The sequence below is a fragment of the Ailuropoda melanoleuca genome, chromosome 11 (genome assembly GCF_002007445.2).
Source record: "Ailuropoda melanoleuca isolate Jingjing chromosome 11, ASM200744v2, whole genome shotgun sequence".
NCBI lineage: Eukaryota > Metazoa > Chordata > Mammalia > Carnivora > Ursidae > Ailuropoda > Ailuropoda melanoleuca.
In genome coordinates this window covers 13,431,517-13,448,915 of record NC_048228.1, presented here as the reverse complement: position 1 = coordinate 13,448,915, position 17,399 = coordinate 13,431,517, and the positions used below count along the sequence as shown (strand labels likewise).

Sequence of the window (17,399 nt, the reverse complement as noted above, 5' to 3'; positions counted from 1 at the left end):
GGGAGGGGGGGTGCGCGGCCCGGGGTTGGGGGGGGGAGGAGAACCTCCTGGAGCCTCCCTCTCCCCCTCCTGGGACCCGCTGACCAGTTTCCAAGGAGCCTTCCCGGCCCTTATTTCCTCCTGCCTCAGGAGGTGGGGAGGGGCTGTTATCCCCACTAATCCGACGGGGAAACTGAGGCTCGGGCCCCGGAAGTCACTGAGGAGGAGCTCCTCGGCAGAAGTTGAGTTCCCAGCATTCAAACCCACCGCGCAGCCAGAAGGGGGAAAGGTGTTTTTGTTTGTTGGCTTGTTTGCTTTTTAGCACGGGGCGGCGAAGGCGTCTTTCCAGCGCTAATGGTCCCTGGGGCACAGTTCTGAGAGCACCAGCCACGCTTTGTCGCGTCACCTGTATAGCCCATTGAAGGGAAAGTCCCAACCTGAGCACAATTCGACTCCGGAGAGAGGAAAGTTGTCCACACCCCTTTATTAAACAAAGTTCCAGAGCCTCTTTTCTTAGGGTTCACTCCCAGCACCTCCAATCAATCCCAGAAGCGCCAGTGCGATAATTCAGAATCTTCCCCTATCACCAAAGATGGGAGAGGGCAGGCATTTGCTGCCAGCTGGAGGGACCGTAATAGAGGAAGGGGTATAGACTGGGGGGAGGGGGAAAGAAGCAGCAAAAGAAAGCAGAGGGGCGTCTCCTAGCTGCACCCTTTCTCCCACACGCCTACATTGGAATTTCGTTTTCTCTACCGGACTTTTGATTCTCCGAAGAATAGTGTGAACCTGAGCTCAGGAAGTCCACNCAGGGATGGACAATCGCCAGACTTCCCACGCCCTCACCCCAGGCTTCCTGAGCTCCTGGAAGCAAGACTTCAACCAGCGTATTTTGTTCCTCTATGGACGTAACTGCCAGCAAACCAAACCAGAATTACCTTTCCCTCCTCTGGGCTCACTCGTGCCACACTTGCTGGACCTCAGCTTTTCCATCTGTAAAATGACCAGATGAGTTCTAAGGCCTGTTCAACTCTGCCTCACCCTTTGGGATCTCGGCCTGGAGTCCTCTGATTCCAGGGTCAGGCTAGCTGTCCCAGGAGCCAGCCACAGGCTCAGCACGCCAAGGCATCTAGTAAAGGGGGAGGGAGGGACTGGGAACAGTGCCTCCTCCCTGCCTCTCCTCCATCTCAGGCCTGGGGACCTCTCCTCAACATCTCTCCACCCACCCTCTGCTCTCCACCCCCTCTGTACCTTTCTCCTGCTCCCCTCGCAGCACTCACCTCCTAGCGGGCCTCCCCACACCCTCCAGTCCCTTCTCTGATTAGTCCATCACTCGCTTGCTGAAGTCTCTTGTTGGCTCCCTACCACATTTGGAGCAAGTCCCAACTTCTTAACTCAGCCCGGAGGTGCCCAGCACCTGGGCTCTAGGGGTATGAAACCCGCCCCCCCCCACACCCAGGCCCACGGAGGAGTGGGGTGCGGGGTTAGAGGAGAGCAGGCTGCAGGAAGCTGGGCTTATGAGACAGCTGTGGATGAATGGATGAAGAGCCAAAATGCCTTCAAAGCACTTCAAGTCTTTCCAGCCAGTGCCTAGACCTAACTTCTATTTCAACGGAATGGGGAGCAGCTCTCCTTGGTGTCCCATACCCTCTCCAGCCTCCTGTACACCTGGAGGAGGTTTCTGCCATCTCCTTCAATCACCAGATAGGGCTCACCCTGACCGTCCCCACCCGGGGAGGAATGACCCTCCACATATCTAACAGTGTCTGTTGGGTCCCCAGAACTGGCTCTGTTTCTGCCTTCTTCCCCTGGCCTTCTGTTCAATGAGGAGCCGCCCGCAGGACCCACTTATTTCTTTTAGATCAGGAGGGACGCCGTTCATTTGCGCCCAGCTCAGGACCTGCCCCCCACCCCACCCCAGCCCAAATGTGCTGATTACTTGTAGATTTACAGCCTCTTACTTCTCAAGTCACAGGGGAGTGGCCTTGGAGGAGAAGAGGAGGTGGAAGGGATTGGAGAATACTATTTATCCAGCCTCCTAATGTGCCCCCAGCTTATGTAAGACACTTCCCCAGGCACTTTGCAGGTATCATCATCGGTGGGACGGTTTTGTGGGATCACTGAGACTCCAGGGGCACCTCATTCAAAGTTGCCCAGATCTTTCAGGCTGGGGAGAGGGCTCCTCTGTCTCCTTCATCCCCCTTCTGCCCAGCACCCCTAACTCAAGCACCTTTCCTAGAGCATCTCAGGGGAATGGCCTCTGCCCACCAGGTGTCCCCATCACACACCCGCAGGTGGCCACACTGGACCAGCTCCCCAGGTTCACAGAGGAGAACAGCTGAGAGCCAGAGCCTCGTGCCCAAGCCACTGCCACGCTGCTCAGCGACAGATACACCAGTCTCACCGGCCATGACTTTCTCCTTTCCCCCTGCCCCCCCCTCCAAGAAAGCCACTGACTCCCTCTGGCGCGGCCCAGCTCCTCTAACCCCGCACCCCACTCCTCCGCGGGCCGCCCGCCGGGGGCAGCTGACCCAGCAGAACCCCGGGGATGAAGCCCTCCGCCGCCAGCTTCCCTCGCCTGCAAGTCCCAACCTGAGCACAATTCGACTCCGGAGAGAGGAAAGTTGTCCACACCCCTTTATTAAACAAAGTTCCAGAGCCTCTTTTCTTAGGGTTCACTCCCAGCACCTCCAATCAATCCCAGAAGCGCCAGTGCGATAATTCAGAATCTTCCCCTATCACCAAAGATGGGAGAGGGCAGGCATTTGCTGCCAGCTGGAGGGACCGTAATAGAGGAAGGGGTATAGACTGGGGGGAGGGGGAAAGAAGCAGCAAAAGAAAGCAGAGGGGCGTCTCCTAGCTGCACCCTTTCTCCCACACGCCTACATTGGAATTTCGTTTTCTCTACCGGACTTTTGATTCTCCGAAGAATAGTGTGAACCTGAGCTCAGGAAGTCCACGTAAGGAGAAAAAATTGCAAGGATGAGGAGCATGGGTTCAGGGGGTGGACGGGGTGGGAGCGGCTCGCGCAAAGGCGGGCTGGAAAGTTCCAGGTTCCTCCTTCTGCCACTGGACCAACAGTGGGAGCTGGTTCTCGCCTTACAAGAGAGTGCAGGAGAAAGAAGCCCTCTTCTGCAGGCTTCCACTGGGAATGAGAGAGTTCTAGAGGGTTCCTTAGAACCTCCCCCCTCCCCGACCCCTACCAACCCCAAAGTTCTTGCTCTGGAGGCGATCTCTGAATCTGATTTTTGTGCAGCTCAGATAAATCCAGCGCGGACTACAGGGCAGGCAGGTTTCTGGGGAACCGAAGGGCTTGATTCCAGATACACGATCTCCACGCAAAAGTGTACACAACACGCTACCCCAACACAGGGCATCCCACAAAACTTCCCCGAATGTTGCCTTCTTTTCATCTTTCCCAAGTTGCGTAGAGACCCACAACTGTAATTCGAACCAGGAGTGGACCCTCTCCACCTGTTACCCCACAAAGGCTGGCAACCGGGGGAGGGTCCTAGGGAAAGGCAGCTACCCCCTCGAATGGGGCTCTGCTGGGTCTGGGTCCCATGGAAAAGACCCCAGAAAAGTTCAGGGTGGAGTTTTCCAAGCTACTTGTTGGGCCGACGCCCCACCCCTTTTTCTGTCCCGTCCTGGGGTCAGTTTGATCTCTTTGCGGGCGGCAGACAAAGAGCACAGTGAAGGGGAGAGGCTCGGGAGCCCAGAGGCCTGGCCACTCCTTCCTCCTCCTCTCAGCTCGAACCCAGGGTGCTTCCAGGCCCTGTCGGATGCCTGTGACTCCCGAAGCGGGGTTGGGAGCTGCCTGCCAAATCCGGCTCTGCCCCCAGACGTATCCTGTTGCACACACACCCGGACCTGCACAATCACACACAGGCAACACTCACAAACACCAAAACACACAGGCAGCCTGGCAAGGGGGCAGGCGCACACAGAGATCCAGGTGAACGCACGCAGACACATATGTACTGCGCAGGCCTGTTCATCGTGGGCTTGGTTATTTTCTGTCTCAACCACCCGGCTCAAAACTCTCTGAAGGCAGGGACCTTCCTGATGTCTCAGGTCCTCCTGGGCACCTAACACAATGCCTGGCACATAGTAGGTGCTCAACAAAATTTCACAGACTGAAGAAACTCACTCTTTGAAACAAATTTCTTTTTCTTCCTTTTTTTTTTTTTTGGTGGGACAGACAAAAGGAGATCACAGCATTTGTATTCAATTTGTATTCATTTCATTCTCAGAAAAGGCGCTTCCAACAAATGAATGGGGGGGGGCTCTGCTGCCTCTGTTTTGGAAAGGGGAAGAAGCAGCAAGGGCCAGATAGAGGGCAGGATTTCAGCCTCAAACTCTCCCCTCTCCCCAGTTCTATCTCCTCATCCTGAGCTCCTGGGCCCCCCCTTGGGGATGAGCGGCTCCCCCAAGAATGTTGGAGTTACCAGGAAACTTGCAAATAGGAGGTTCCTAAGGGGGTGTGGCCTCTAGAGGCCCAGAGACCCCTTTATATTGTCGGCAAATTCTGTCTGTATGGACTTGTGTGGTTGGCCAGTTTTTTTTCTCCATTCAATCCAATTCTCCAAGGGGTCTAGGGTCCCCCCAAAGAACAAGAATCTTTGACTCAGTCCAGTTCTCTGGCTTTCATGGGAGAAAACTGAGACCCAAGGAAATTGAGCAAGTTGTCCAGGATGACGTTGCTCATGAGTTGGGGGCAGGAAAGACACTAGAACCCTTCCTTCCCGAGCCCATCACAATGCACTCTGCCCCTCCGGATGCCTCCTGCCTAGCACAGCTGGCTTCAGATGGAGACAAGGCAAGCCTTAGGAGGAGGGAATGGGACTCGCAGCTGCTAGGAACCTGTGGATGGGAACTGGGCCTAGAGCAGCACAAAACCTTCAGCTCTCCAGGGTTGCAGCCTCGCCTTTACTCACCCTCCATTCTGCAGTGTGGGAAGCCAGGGAGTGCGGACGCTGGACTGCACGCCATCCCTTCCCAAAGCTGAGAACTTAGAGGGGCTGCTGCTAAAACCCGGAAGGCAGCGAGCCCCGCTCTCCAGGCAGTGAAACCCCGACAGGCCTGTTTATTTAGCAACGCCCTGAATAAGGGTTCCCCGCCCGCCCCCCTCTCTCCTTGTTCCTAGTCCCAACCGGGCCAGGCTCTCCGGCCGGCCCCTTCCCAGCGCCCCGGGTTGAGCGCGGAGCTCAGGCCCCCCGCCTCGGGGTCGGGCTCCCTCCCGCTCCGCCGGCCCGCCTTGCTCGCCTCTAATTAAGCGGCGGGATCGCAGCGAGCCGCCGGGCCGCGCTGTAATATGATGAACTGCCTTTGTGCCAGTGTCACTGAAAGCGCTTCTGATAAGGGGAAGCCGCCGAGGATCAAAAGGACGACAGCGGCTCGCCCGCCTCCCGCCGCTGCCCGGCTTTGCGCGCTCGCCTTCTCCGCCCGCGCTCTCCCGCGGGCTGTCTCCAGGTCCCGCGGTTTCTCCTGATCTGCCTGTCCCAGGCCGGCCTTTCGGTGACTCTGCGTCCTTTTGTCTTTCTTTCTGCTACTCCGCGCCCCTCTCAGTCCCTCCGCGTTTCTCAGCGTCCTCAACCGCTCTAGGCACTTTCTTTCAGGCCCGCGCTCTTTCTCACTCTTCAATGTTCCAGCGCGCAGAGTTCTCCCTCTCTCCCCCCATTGCCGGTCTCCTCCTTTCTGACTCTCGTGCCACCTCTGTGGCTCTGCATCTCTCCGGTCTCTGCCATCCCTCCCTTGGTCTCAACCTGGGCTCAGGCCCAGCGCCCAACGAGGGCCCCCGCGACCAGATCTTGGACCATTAGCTGACACGCAGTCTCAGGGAAACGGCCGGATCTTTCCTCAGCAAGCTTGCAGAGCTCTGCAGCACCTCCAAACCCACCCTCACTCAGCTGCCCACCAGAGTGCCAGGCATGAGCGCCCCAGGCACCCGGGAATGCCCCCCCCCCCCGGGGCCTCCTCGTAGCATGACTTGGGCGCACACACTTCCCCTCATCCCTCCTGAAGCTGCAATGTGGGGAAGCCTTTCTTCTCCCCTGGGGCTGAGGTTCCAAGTGCAGCCGACCCCCCTTTGGGATCCCCTTCCCTACACCCCTTCCTTTGGCCCCCACCTCCCCTTTGCCCTCGACCCTTTCTCTTCCTCCTCCAGGCCCCTCCCCTTCACGGGCTCCCGGTCCCCTCTGCGCTCTCTCTCTGGACTTCTCTCCCTGGCCTCTGCCTACCCTGCTTCACCACTCTGTTCCCCCCACCCCCACCCCACTTTGTTTGAAGTTTTGGAGAGATCTATCTACTAATGGCGAAGTTTCCCCCTTAGGTCACCGTTCTGCCTTGATTCGATTTGGGAAGGCAAGTTCCCTCCCTCCCCCTGCCCGACCCCAGCCGGGGCCAATTGCTCCAGAGCAGGTCAGAAAGCGCTGACCCCACTTCCACCTTTTCCTCTTTCAGCCAGAGTTGGGGGGGAGGGGGAAAAAGAAGGAAGGCACAGGACAGCAAAAACTGAGGGGGGCAACCCAACCTTCCAATCCGCTCTTATCCCCATCCCCAACTGGGTTTTCTAATTACCTCATTAGTCTGGGATGGGAGAGGGAGAAGAGCTATTTTTCTGGAATTCCTGGAATGTGCCCCCCCATCTTAGTCATGGCCTTCAAGGCCCCAAAGCCGCTGGAGCATCTCCCCTGTGGGGTTTCTCTTCGATGCTCTTAACTGTAGGAAGGCTTCCCCTCACCAGGCACTTCTAAGTCTCTTCTGTGAGTGTGAGTTCTGTCTGGCTTTAGGAGAACTGCCCAGGCCAGAGCCAGGGACCTTGTACATTTCGTGTTTCCATAGATGCCCATTAGGAAAGAAGCCCTCATCAACTTTGCCCATGATGGCAAATGGGAACTCCCAAGAGGCAACCTGGAAGGAAATCTCATTTGCTCAGCCCTCTCTCCCTATGTAAAAAAATATATATGTTTTTATATAATATTTATATAAAATGGAGTATGTGACAACTATCATTTTCAGAAAGATATTCTTTAAAAAAAAAAACCCAAATAATCACCTTACTGCTTTAAGGCTACTGTTATATGTGCTTTTAAATCCTTCCATGTAAATTCCACTGAAAAATTTGGAAAGCTGTGAAAGGGGAGGGGGCGGCGGGGGTGGGGGGAGGTTAATCCGGGTTTAACGCCGCGATGCCGTCTTAGGACCAGGGTTAGCCTGATTGCCTTATCTCTTCCCAACATTTGAGACGCCCATATTTCACCCAGCCAAATAGCTCCGAGAGCAGCACAGATGGTTGCCGTGGTCGCGCCTCAGGAAAATGTGTTATTAATATCTAAATAACTTCCCAATACTGTCTGGTAAATCTCCCCTCCACCATTCCAAATGATGAATTCGTTTGAAGTCTTCCCCCAGCCTCATCTTTTCAATGTCCCTCTCTCTCTCTCCCTCTTCTTCTTAGCCAGGCTTATTTCAAACTGGTAAATATCTAATTCCTTTCACGGCTGTGCCGCGCACACGAGTCTTTTAGGTACAAACGCCTGGAAACAGCCAGTGTGTGGCGGTGCGTGCCCCGAGGTGAACATAAAACCCGCACGCCTTCGCGGCAGGGGACCCCACCCCGTTTAGAAACGCGTTCGGGAAACTGGAGCTGAGCGGGAACCTCAATCTGGGAGCCCAGCCCTTCCCCGGCAGGCCCTGGGGACCCTCTCCGGGCTCCCCGTGGAGTCCCAAAGGCACCCCCCACCGCAACACGCAGCTCTTCCGCGGCTCCTGGCCCCTGACTGCACCCCCAGCCCTCCAAAGTCTTCCCTCGATCTCTGGGGCGGATAATTATCCTCCGCTCGCCTGTTCTCCCTTGTTTCAAGTTTGTTTGCTAAATGTCTTCTATTAGATTATGTTCGTTCATTCCCCCTCCAACCTTATCTCCTTCTGTCTCTACTCTCCTTGCCCGTCACGCTCAATTTAGGCACGAGTTTATCTGGCAAACAGTTTGCCGACTTTGTTTATTTACCGCGGGTTCCGGGGCTGCGAGCGAGCGCGCGAGCGCCAGTGTTTGCCTTTGTAATACTTATCTCATTGTTGTTGTTCGTTAGTCTCAGCTCCCTCCTTCCCCTCTCTCTTCTTCGGTTGGGGGGATGGAGGGAAGAAAGGGGGAGTCTTGTCGGCCCAGTGTGGGCTCGCCCCCTCTCCGCTCACCCCATCCCCCCACCGCCGGGGCGCGGCGGAGCCCTCGCCCCCTCCCTCTCTCCCTCTGGTCTCACTGAATATCCACTACTGAGCGCAGCCTAAAGCCGGGGAATTGCCTGACACCCTCCCATCTTCCTCCGAGCCCCCATTATGCGAAGCTGATCCCACTCTGAACAGCCTCAAATCCCGCCTGGACTCTGTTTGATTAGATTGCCAACCCGGGGTAATCCTTTGATTTGGTGGAGTGTCAATTACCTTTCTCTAAACACACATTTACAGAGGAGGGAACTTGTTGGTTTAAATCAATGCAGATTGTTTCTTGATAAATGGACTATCTTCATCCCCTCCCTCGCTCCCTCTTCCCAGGCCCCTCTCCCTCTGCGTCTCCTCCCCTTCCCTCTGCAGCTCTCGCCTCTCCGGTAAACAATGCCCCTTCCAGGTGTGAAGCCGGGGGAAAAAAAAAAAAACGGTGTGGGCTGAAGGGAGCCGTGCCCCCCTTCCCCTATTCATGCGCTCCCCCGGAGCCTAATTAAATTTGGCAGGTCCTTGTACACACAATCAAAACAGCTTCCTCCAGTGTAGCAAACGACCGAAAACCGCATCAGCAGCTAGCCGCGCTGCCAAATTAAATTGTTTCCCACCTCCTTTTACAAGTGTCTAAAACCGACACTTCGGGCGCTCCCCTCCTCTCCAAGCCTTCTCCGTCATCTCCCACTCCACACCTGTAAGTTTGCTGCTTTAAAAATAAATGAAGGAAAAATGCAAAGAAACACGTATCTGCCTCACACACACCACCTTCGGCCCCCACCCCAGATGGTCCTTCATACCGAAGAGGTCGGCAAATTCTCGGATGGACTTTGACAATGGCACTTTCCCCCCTGGGAGAAATCCATGCTCTTCTTCTTTTAAATCTCATGGACCCCCCCTTATTTCATATTAATTGTGACCTCTTTCGGCGTTGTACCCTAGAGGCCCAGGTGCAGCCCCATGTCTGATCTGGTCAGTTTCAGCCTAAGTTTGTACGTTGTCAGCTGCATGAGGCTTTGGTGTTATTGTTTATTGCTGTTGTTACTGCTTTTTTTTTTTTTTATTTCTTCACACTGCCTCCCCTTAGCTCCCACAGAGAAATGGTTTGACTTTTTGCAAACCCCTATCAAATTTCCCACCAGTGTCTCCCTGGGCTCAAGCTAGGAAAATCTTTTTCTTTCCCATCTGTCCTCAGATCCTTTCCCGGTTGGGTCTCTGGCTGTGTCTCCCCTGATCCACCGAGAAAGGGTGAGGAGAAGAGAGTCCAAGTGGATGAGGGCAAGGAACAGTCCATTTCCCTCTCCAGGTGAGCAGAGCAGGGCTGGAGCCCCTATCCGCCGCAGTCTGAAATTCTCACAACCAACAATCCTAATAACTCAGTCTTAACAAAGATAAGAGCAAAAAAAAAAAAATATGGAAAGCCTCATGAATATCAGCCCAAGGGGAGCAGGAGTGAGCTGTTCAGAGATGAAAGTGCACAGAAATAAAAGCTCAATTTAATCTGCTTTAAAACCCTTCAACTTAACGTTTGTGCTTCAAACTCTGAGAGTGAGGACTGATTGCGGATAAATAGTTTCTTACCATGCCTGGGAGCTATAACACCCTTCTGCAACACAGTTTCCTATTCAGCAGTCCCAGTTTTCATTACCAGCTCTAATAAGTCTTAACATTATTAAATGCCAAGCGGACGATAGGGAAAAACGGACTCAGGGAGGGATCTCTCTTTAGCGCTTAAAGAGGAGAGCTCTTAAACCCCTTCTTGGAAGGCTCCCTGCCATGAGAGGGGCAACCCCCGGAGAAAGCATTTGTCAAGAGCGAGAAACCAAAACAAAGTTTGTGGGTGTGCACCCCTCCCCCTGCTCTGCCCTTTGAGGCATCTCTGCCTCTCCCCACCTGGCCGACTTGGGTGGAGGTTAGGAGGTCTTTTCACCTTTAACTTGGCCATGAAGCTGACGGCTGGGGCCTGGGAGAGAGAGGAGAGGTTCCAGCTGGGTGGTTCACCGGGATGCCTGCCTCCTGGCCCAGGTGCTCTGGGGGCTGATAATGTTTTGTCCCCCGGAGGGACAGGACAGCCCTCCCTCATCCTCACTGTCATTCTGCCCGTTCACACCCACGTACAATCACCCTGCACACCCACGCAGAACCCCACTTGCAGAGAATACGACCCACGGTATAGTGATCCAAAGACCCACGGGCAAACAGCCACACGGAGTCGCACGCGCTTACACAGCCATCCAGCCCACAGTCCCAGCGCCCGACGTGCCCACTGTCACTCAAAACCTGCCAGGCTCTCTGGATCCCAGACCCACGGATTCCATTTCGTTTCTGCAGCTCTTCTCCAGACTCCGCTCCCGGGCTCTCTGCCTCCCCGTCTGGAAGCACCAGGCTCCTCCTAACCCCTTGGAGATTTGGAGCTTCCTGGTTCTGCTGCAGGGAAATCCTCTCTCCAGCGAAGCTGCCTGTGAGCTGGTTTTGTAAGCCCTGACCGACGCCAGAAGCACCCGAACTCCCTGGAGCCAAAGGGATCCCCGAAGTACATGCTTTCTATCCCCTTCCTCTCCTTTCCTTCTTTCTCAGAAGAGACTATCTGTTTTGCTTCCTCACAGACTGAGCTGGACAAACCCCCGGCGTACACCCCCCCACACACACACCCCCTAAAGTCTCTCCAAACAAAATCAAACCTCCTTCTGCCTCTCCCCGGTACTTCTCAGAAACGGTGTCTGCTGTGTGGTATTTCGCCAGCAAAGATCATTTCAAGTTCAATGTGCCCCACCCCACAAAAAAGAAGTCCAACCAAATCTCTTTCTGATACAAACTGAAGTCAGGAGTGGGTCCCCCCACAGGGGTCCCCAGGGCTCTGGGCTGCCTCCGCCAAGCCAGGGGCTCCTGAGCAGCACGGGGCTGCTTCCCACTGCAGACCCGAGGGCTCCGAGGCAGGCCCGGCACAGCGGGGTACCAGGCGCAGCTCCGTCCCTTTCTTCCCTCGCCCTTTTGTCCCTGGCGGGACTGGGCTCCACTTGGGGCCCTGAATGTCAATAGCCCGCCCCTTCCCCAGCTCTGGGCTGCTCTCTCAAAGGAGCTGCCTCTACCCCTCCTCCCACTTTCCCCCTCCACCAGGCCCGTGGGGGCTGGGCCTCCCTGGGTGTTGTCTTTGGAAGCGGGCTTTGTCTGTGAAGTTCATCTTCAAGGTTGGGGGAGACTACTGACAAATGGAGAGAGAGACCTGAGCTAGGAGTTCACGGGAGGCAAGGAGAGGGGGTACCTTGAGACCCCTCTGGAAAGAAATTCAAGCAAAATGTGCTCTTTACAAGTCTCCAGTTTGGGGCACTCCCCCACTTTTTCCAAAGCTTCTGCTTTGCAGGTTTGCGTGACCACTGTCTTTCCTGTCTCTGCTGCCTCCTGGCATGCCCCTTTGTGGGCTCGCTTCTTTTCCCCAGCCAGTCTTTGTGACTCAGGGCCTTCTATTTCTGTTTCTCGCCCCCCACCCCCCACTTAAGGCACACTTACCAAGTCTCAAAGAGAACTTCAAGGGGAGGGGGTAGTGAGGAAGACTTTCCCCTTCTCCCAAAACTTCCCCGTCTATAAACAAAAGCACACTCCCCTTTCCGGGGTGTGCAGGCGCTTGAAAGATAAACACCTTCCCTAGCCGACCACGAGAAAAAGCGGGGCGTAAGGCTCAGACTCCAGCCGGCAGGCAGCCGGGCTGCAAGAGAGGAGAGTGTGGGTGCAGTCAGAAGCTTTCTCCCCGCCTGAGATCCTCCGATCCTGGGCCGAGGGGAACTTGGCCTCAACGACTGGCCCCGCCAGAGGCAAGCGCCTGACTGGTGCACCCACCCTTCCACACCCACCCGGCACTGTCTCTTCCGGCCCTGGCAACGCGGGGCTGAGGGTTAGGCGGCGGCCCTCGCTAATTTTTATTGATTGCAGCGGTCAGTCAACTGTCAGGCAGGGTTTCAAGGGACCGTTTAGAGAGCGTGTGCGGGTCTGGTTAACAAATTCATTTAGGGAGCCGCAGGCCGGCTCCTCCTTCCTCGCCCCCCGCCCCCTTGTCCAAGCGTCCTATAAATAATAGATTCACACCGGGACAAGCCGCCAAAACGCCTGCCCCTCAGGGCACACGCCCCGGAGTGCTCCGCCAGGCCCTGCGCGCGGCCTTGCGCACTCAGCGGCGCGCAGTGCACCAACCCGCAACCGGCTCCCCGGGGATGCCCGGGCCGTCTGCGCCCCGGCTCCGCACTCTGCCCTAGTCCGGGGCGCACTGAGGGGGGCGCTCTCCGCAAGCCCCGAGGGACTCCTGGCTGCCCCGGGGTCTGCGGGTCCTCCCGCTAAAGTGCTGTTGCTAAACTTGGGCGGCGGAAGCGAACCACTGGCCCGCACTCCCGTGGGCGCCGGGAAGCCGGGTTCGGCGGTGGAACCCCCCCCCACCCGAGGTTCCCTACCTTTGTCGCCCAGGATGCCATCGATGCTGTGCTTGGCTTTCTTCTCGCTGTCGTCCTCCTTCTTGTCTGCTTCATCCTCCTCCTCTTTCTTCCCGAACTTGATTCTGAGCACGCGGCTAATCGAACTCACTAAACCTCAGAAATTCAAAGGCAAAAGAGCAAGTATAAGTTGTTGGGGAAGCGGATCCTGGCGACCTGGGCCCCTGGGAGAAAGCCAGGCAGTCCCTCCCCGCAACCCACTGCAAGGGGATTCCCACCCACTGCCACCTTCCCCCCATTTAAGCATCTACCTCTGAGTACTGTCGCAGCCTAGGGAAGCTGACTCACGTGGGGCACGCTCTTGGTGGCGCACTCCTTGCACACACTTGTGCCTAACATGGTCACATCCCCCGGATGCCCTCACTCACACCCACACCTGCTTCCCCAGGACCTTGCCAGAGGCCCTCCAGCCCCTTTGGCTGCCACCTCTCCACTCAGGTGTGTGTCCCTGCCCTGCATGCCTGGATGCCCCCGCACATGTGCACACGTGCACGTCCACCCCAGGCCACTTTCTGTCTCACAGGCAGCGTGGTAGACGGCCTCCACGGCTGGCTGGTGGCACTAACAGAACAGAAAGAGTGACTTGGGGAAAGGGGTCCAGGGAGCCCACGGAAATCAGCCCTCCTAGGACGGACCCATCTCTCTAGGCCACTTCTCTGAGAACACGCCAAGGGAGCTCCTGTTATCACCCAGCCTTACAGGATAACTTTTTGCCCCTTCTGTGCCTCCTTTCTTCTCTCCTTCTGTCCCTCGTTCCTCTTCTCTTTCTTCCTTCTCCTCTCTGTCTCTCCTAACTTTCTCTTTTCTTTCCTTCTTCCCTTCCTCCATCTTCCTTTCGGTTTTGATTCCCTCCTTTGCCCCAACTCTGCACTCCGGCTCACTTTCCTCCCAACTTTCCCTGGAGCTCCCCACCTTTCCTCACCTTCTGTCTGTCCTGCCTCCTCCCCGCACAGCCGAGCCTGAGCCAGACTGTGCCCTGCCGGCTCCGCTGCCTTCTCACCTGAGGGCACCGTGCTGCGGTCACAGTGTCCGTCCTTCAGCAGCCTGTCCCGGATCTCCCAGCTGAACATGCCGGGATTCTCCCTCTTGTATTCCTCTATCTTTTTCTCCACATCCGGAGTCGCCACCTGCTTCAGAAGTGGAGGTGGGAGAGCAGGAGTGGAAAGATGGGGTGGAGGGAGGGAGACACTTTTAATATCCAAATCCCAAGAGCCCCAGGCCAGGCTGGTGGCTCTGGTTCCCATGTCCTCCCCTCGCCCCCCCTTCTGAGATTGGCTTTAACCTTTTACAAAACCTGTGCCTGGCTCCCAGGAAGGCAGCTGGGTGCTTAGGGTAGTGATGGGTAATAAGACAGAACTAATTAGGGTTCTTGTGATCCCCCCACCACCCCGCTCACTATTTCAGGCAAGACTGAGGGGGGATGTCCCCTGGTCTGGGATGATGCTGGGGGTCGGGGCAGATGTAGGGGCAGTCCAGGGGTGATTCATTGGCCTCAAAGTCCCGGGCAACCTCAGTTATCCTATCCCCTAGAAATCCAAATAATGAGCGGGACATCTGGGGGTGAGGACACTCGCCCCCTGTACTTTCCATAGGAAGCATATAGACACCCCAGTGGTACTGGATGACACAGGGTAGTGAGAGGGGCCACAGCCAGGATCCCCCAGCCGTGGGAATGCCGACTGCCAGCTCTGCAGCAAAGACACTCACTCTGGGCTTGCTGCCGCCAATGGCCCCAGGCCGGATGGACCCAGTCTCCTGGTAGCGGCAGAGAATCTTGGAGACACAGCCGTGGGAGACACGCAGCTGGCGGGAGATGACACAGGGCCGGATGCCATGGTGGGCCATCTCCACTATCTTGTGGCGGATGTGGTTAGGCAGCGGTCGCCCGTTGATGAAGACCCCCCCAAGCTGATTGACTCGGCCTTGGCCAAGTGGCGTGGACACTGGAGAAGGGAGGGGAGGTGAGGAAGGAGAGAGGCACTGGGTGAGGATGGGGAAGAGACAGTGAGCTCCCCCCTTGACTCCAGTTTTGTTTGAGCCCCAAGACCCCTGAAAAAGGGTCTGCGAGTTCCCCACATTTGGAGCTGCGGCAGTTCAGTGGTCAGGAAAAAACTGTCAGAAAGCTGAGAGAGGGTCCCGGAAGGATGGAGAGAGGAGGCACAGCTGGCTGTTACAGTCCCCCAGATGCTGTGTGCCCCCATTCTTATGGTCACACTATGGGGAATGAGGACAAACTCGAGAGGGATCTGATGCTTCTGGAGAACAGGAGGGAGAGGGCAGAGCCAAGAGGCTGATGGAGTCTTGGGAGTCTGTGGGACCAGTGGCTCGGTCCCCTAGGATGCAGTTTGGGCCGCAGGTCTGTCTGCCTTGGGTGAGATGTGGCCCTTCTGGTCAGTTTCATGCCCTAAGTGGTCAAGACTGATCCATTTTGGGGGCAGCCAGAAGAGGCTGCTGAATTACCAGTATTCACAGCCCTGGCCTGGGCAGCAAACCTGTCCTACTTAGAATTGAACAGCCTAGGGACTGGTGACACGATGCTGTTGGTTGCTGCCTCTGGGGTCACCTGGCTGTCCCTTGAGGGACTTTCCTTGCTTCCAACCCCTCTCAAAGTTCTAATTTCGTTTTGGGGCGATTTGGAGGAGATGCTCTGCTGTCAGCGAGCTCCCCTATCAAATACCTATTTGGCTTCAGGAATCCAAGGTCTGTCCCTGCAGGCTCCTGAGGGTGGTACACAGATGGGCCAGCGTCTCCCAGTGTGGGTGACTTTGGGAACCAGGGAGACAGGCACTCCTGCTGTATGCTGGGGAGGGGAGAGCTCCTCGGAAGCCTTAATGCAAAGTCTACACAATTTCCTCACAGAAGGTTGGGGGACACCGGGTGCACTAATCCGGCCTCCATCCCCCCAATTTGGGGACCAGGCGGCTGCGGAGATCTGGCAGATTAGAACGATTTCACAGACGCCGGAGTGGAGGGAGCTGCCAGTATAATTGGAAGGGAGGAGGCGAGAAGGGGCTCGGCTGCCCAGCCATTCCTACCGCCTCCTCCCTCGCGCTCCCGGTCCCCCCACCTCTCTTTGTAAAAGTAGGTGTCTGAAGCCACCCTCGGATTTAATCAGAAATCGTGCGTCGCCAAGTCAGAGTCACTCGGTCTCCGTGGCGGGATATGCCATTAGCGCTAGAGAGCTCTCGAGCGCCCAACTTTATATTCAAGAGCCTCTTTAGCGACCGGCGCTCGGCTCTCCTCAGTATTCTCCGTCATGTTGGGCAAATATTGTTCTAATCCGCTCGCGTCCTCGGCCGCCTGTTTTACTTGCATTCGCTACAGGAGAGTGCTACGGCAAATCCCCGGGCTTGTGCGCTCTCCCGCCTGCGTGGTTGCTTGCGCGCACTTGATCACGGAGCCACTCTCTTCGCCTCCGTCTAATTCAGGGACCCGCGCCGACTCGCTGCCAGAGGGACCCCTCCCTCCCCAGATCGCAGGCTGCCTGCCTGTCCATCCCCTCCCCGCCTCCTTTCCCCTTCCTCACGCACAAGGGGCTCATACAATTACAAGAAGAGTAATTAAAAAATGAAAGTGGCACCTATCTCTCACCACTTCTGTATGACACCCTGGGCTCCCACTCCCAGAAACCCAGTGATCCCTCGGTTGACAGGTTGAAGGCCTTCCATTAGTTTAAAAAGAAAACAAAAGAAACACGCAGGAAAGGGTCTTGGCAGCACGCTCCCACCCTTTCCTCCAGCCGGGAACCCGTCCACTGCCAGTCCTCTCTGCTCACCCCGGTGCTGGGTATTGACGGAGGGCACATTACAGAATTCACAATTTTCCCCTTGTCTGGACACCGCGGTGCCCGCTCACCGTCTCTCCCAGGAGAGTTGCAGAGTTCTGAAGCGCAGGTGAAAAGTTTTGGGGGGGTGGGAAATAGTTACTATTTATTATTCCAAATTAGTTTGTTTCCAAACCAAAAGGCAGGAGTTTCTGTCTGGTGCTTTGGAAGAAGCCGATAGCCTTCCTAGTTTAGATATATAAACTATCACTAACATTGCTGGGTATTTCGAAATAAAAGGGATTGGAGGACCATACCCGGAGTGAAAAAAGAACAGTTCCAAACGAGAGTAGAAAGCGCTGTAGCCGGCCAACGCAGAGAGCTGAGAAAGTAACCGGGAGGAAAGTATCTGAAAATAGTGGAAACGAACTGAAATTCGCCAGGACTTGAAATTTACTAGGGGCCGAAATCTGCCGGGAGTTCCGCCCTGCGGGGGAAGGCCAGAGCCCGCGCGACCTGTGAAGCCCCGGCCGCCGGTCACTGAAAGCCGCGCAAAAACGGACAAGTGTCGGCCCCGGAAACTTCCAGGGGTCCAGCGCCCGGACTCGGTCCCCAGAAGAGAAGGGGACCCTCTGCCCTCCCGCGCCGCTGCCGCTGGCGCCGCCACCACCCCTGGAGATCGCTGCCTCTCCAAGACCTCGGGTTCCCGGCGGAGGCGCGGCGAGCCCAGACGCTCTTACCTTCCAGAGGGAATCCCGTGCGGGGATAGTTCTGCCCGGGAGCCGGACGCATCATCCTCGGTACGGTGCCGGGAAGGGCCGCCATTCTTGCGCACGCCGGGGACGAATCCAGAGTCGGCAAAAATCGCTTCCCGTCCGCTCCCTTTACCCCTGCTGCGATCTCTTTCTTTCCTCCTTCTTCCACTTCTCTTTTTTTAACCTCTTCCCCCTCCTCCCCTCCACACACGC

At 56.3% G+C, this 17,399-nt stretch overlaps 1 protein-coding gene across 2 annotated transcripts in view; it reads right to left on the bottom strand.

The window, feature by feature from the left end:
- PAX7 (paired box 7) overlaps positions 1 to 17,256 on the bottom strand; it is a 108,756-nt gene extending 91,500 nt beyond the window's left edge. The window contains exons 1-4 of one of the 2 annotated variants that reach the window (XM_034672292.1): positions 17,172 to 17,256; positions 14,376 to 14,611; positions 13,669 to 13,798; positions 12,630 to 12,764 (exon numbers count right to left, since the gene is read on the bottom strand). In XM_034672292.1, the coding sequence (XP_034528183.1) occupies positions 12,630 to 12,764; positions 13,669 to 13,798; positions 14,376 to 14,611; positions 17,172 to 17,256 (586 nt within the window). The remainder of the gene's footprint in view (positions 1 to 12,629; positions 12,765 to 13,668; positions 13,799 to 14,375; positions 14,612 to 17,171) is intronic. The other variant, XM_011234318.3, reaches the window with a different exon arrangement.
- Positions 17,257 to 17,399: the final 143 nt, after the last annotated feature.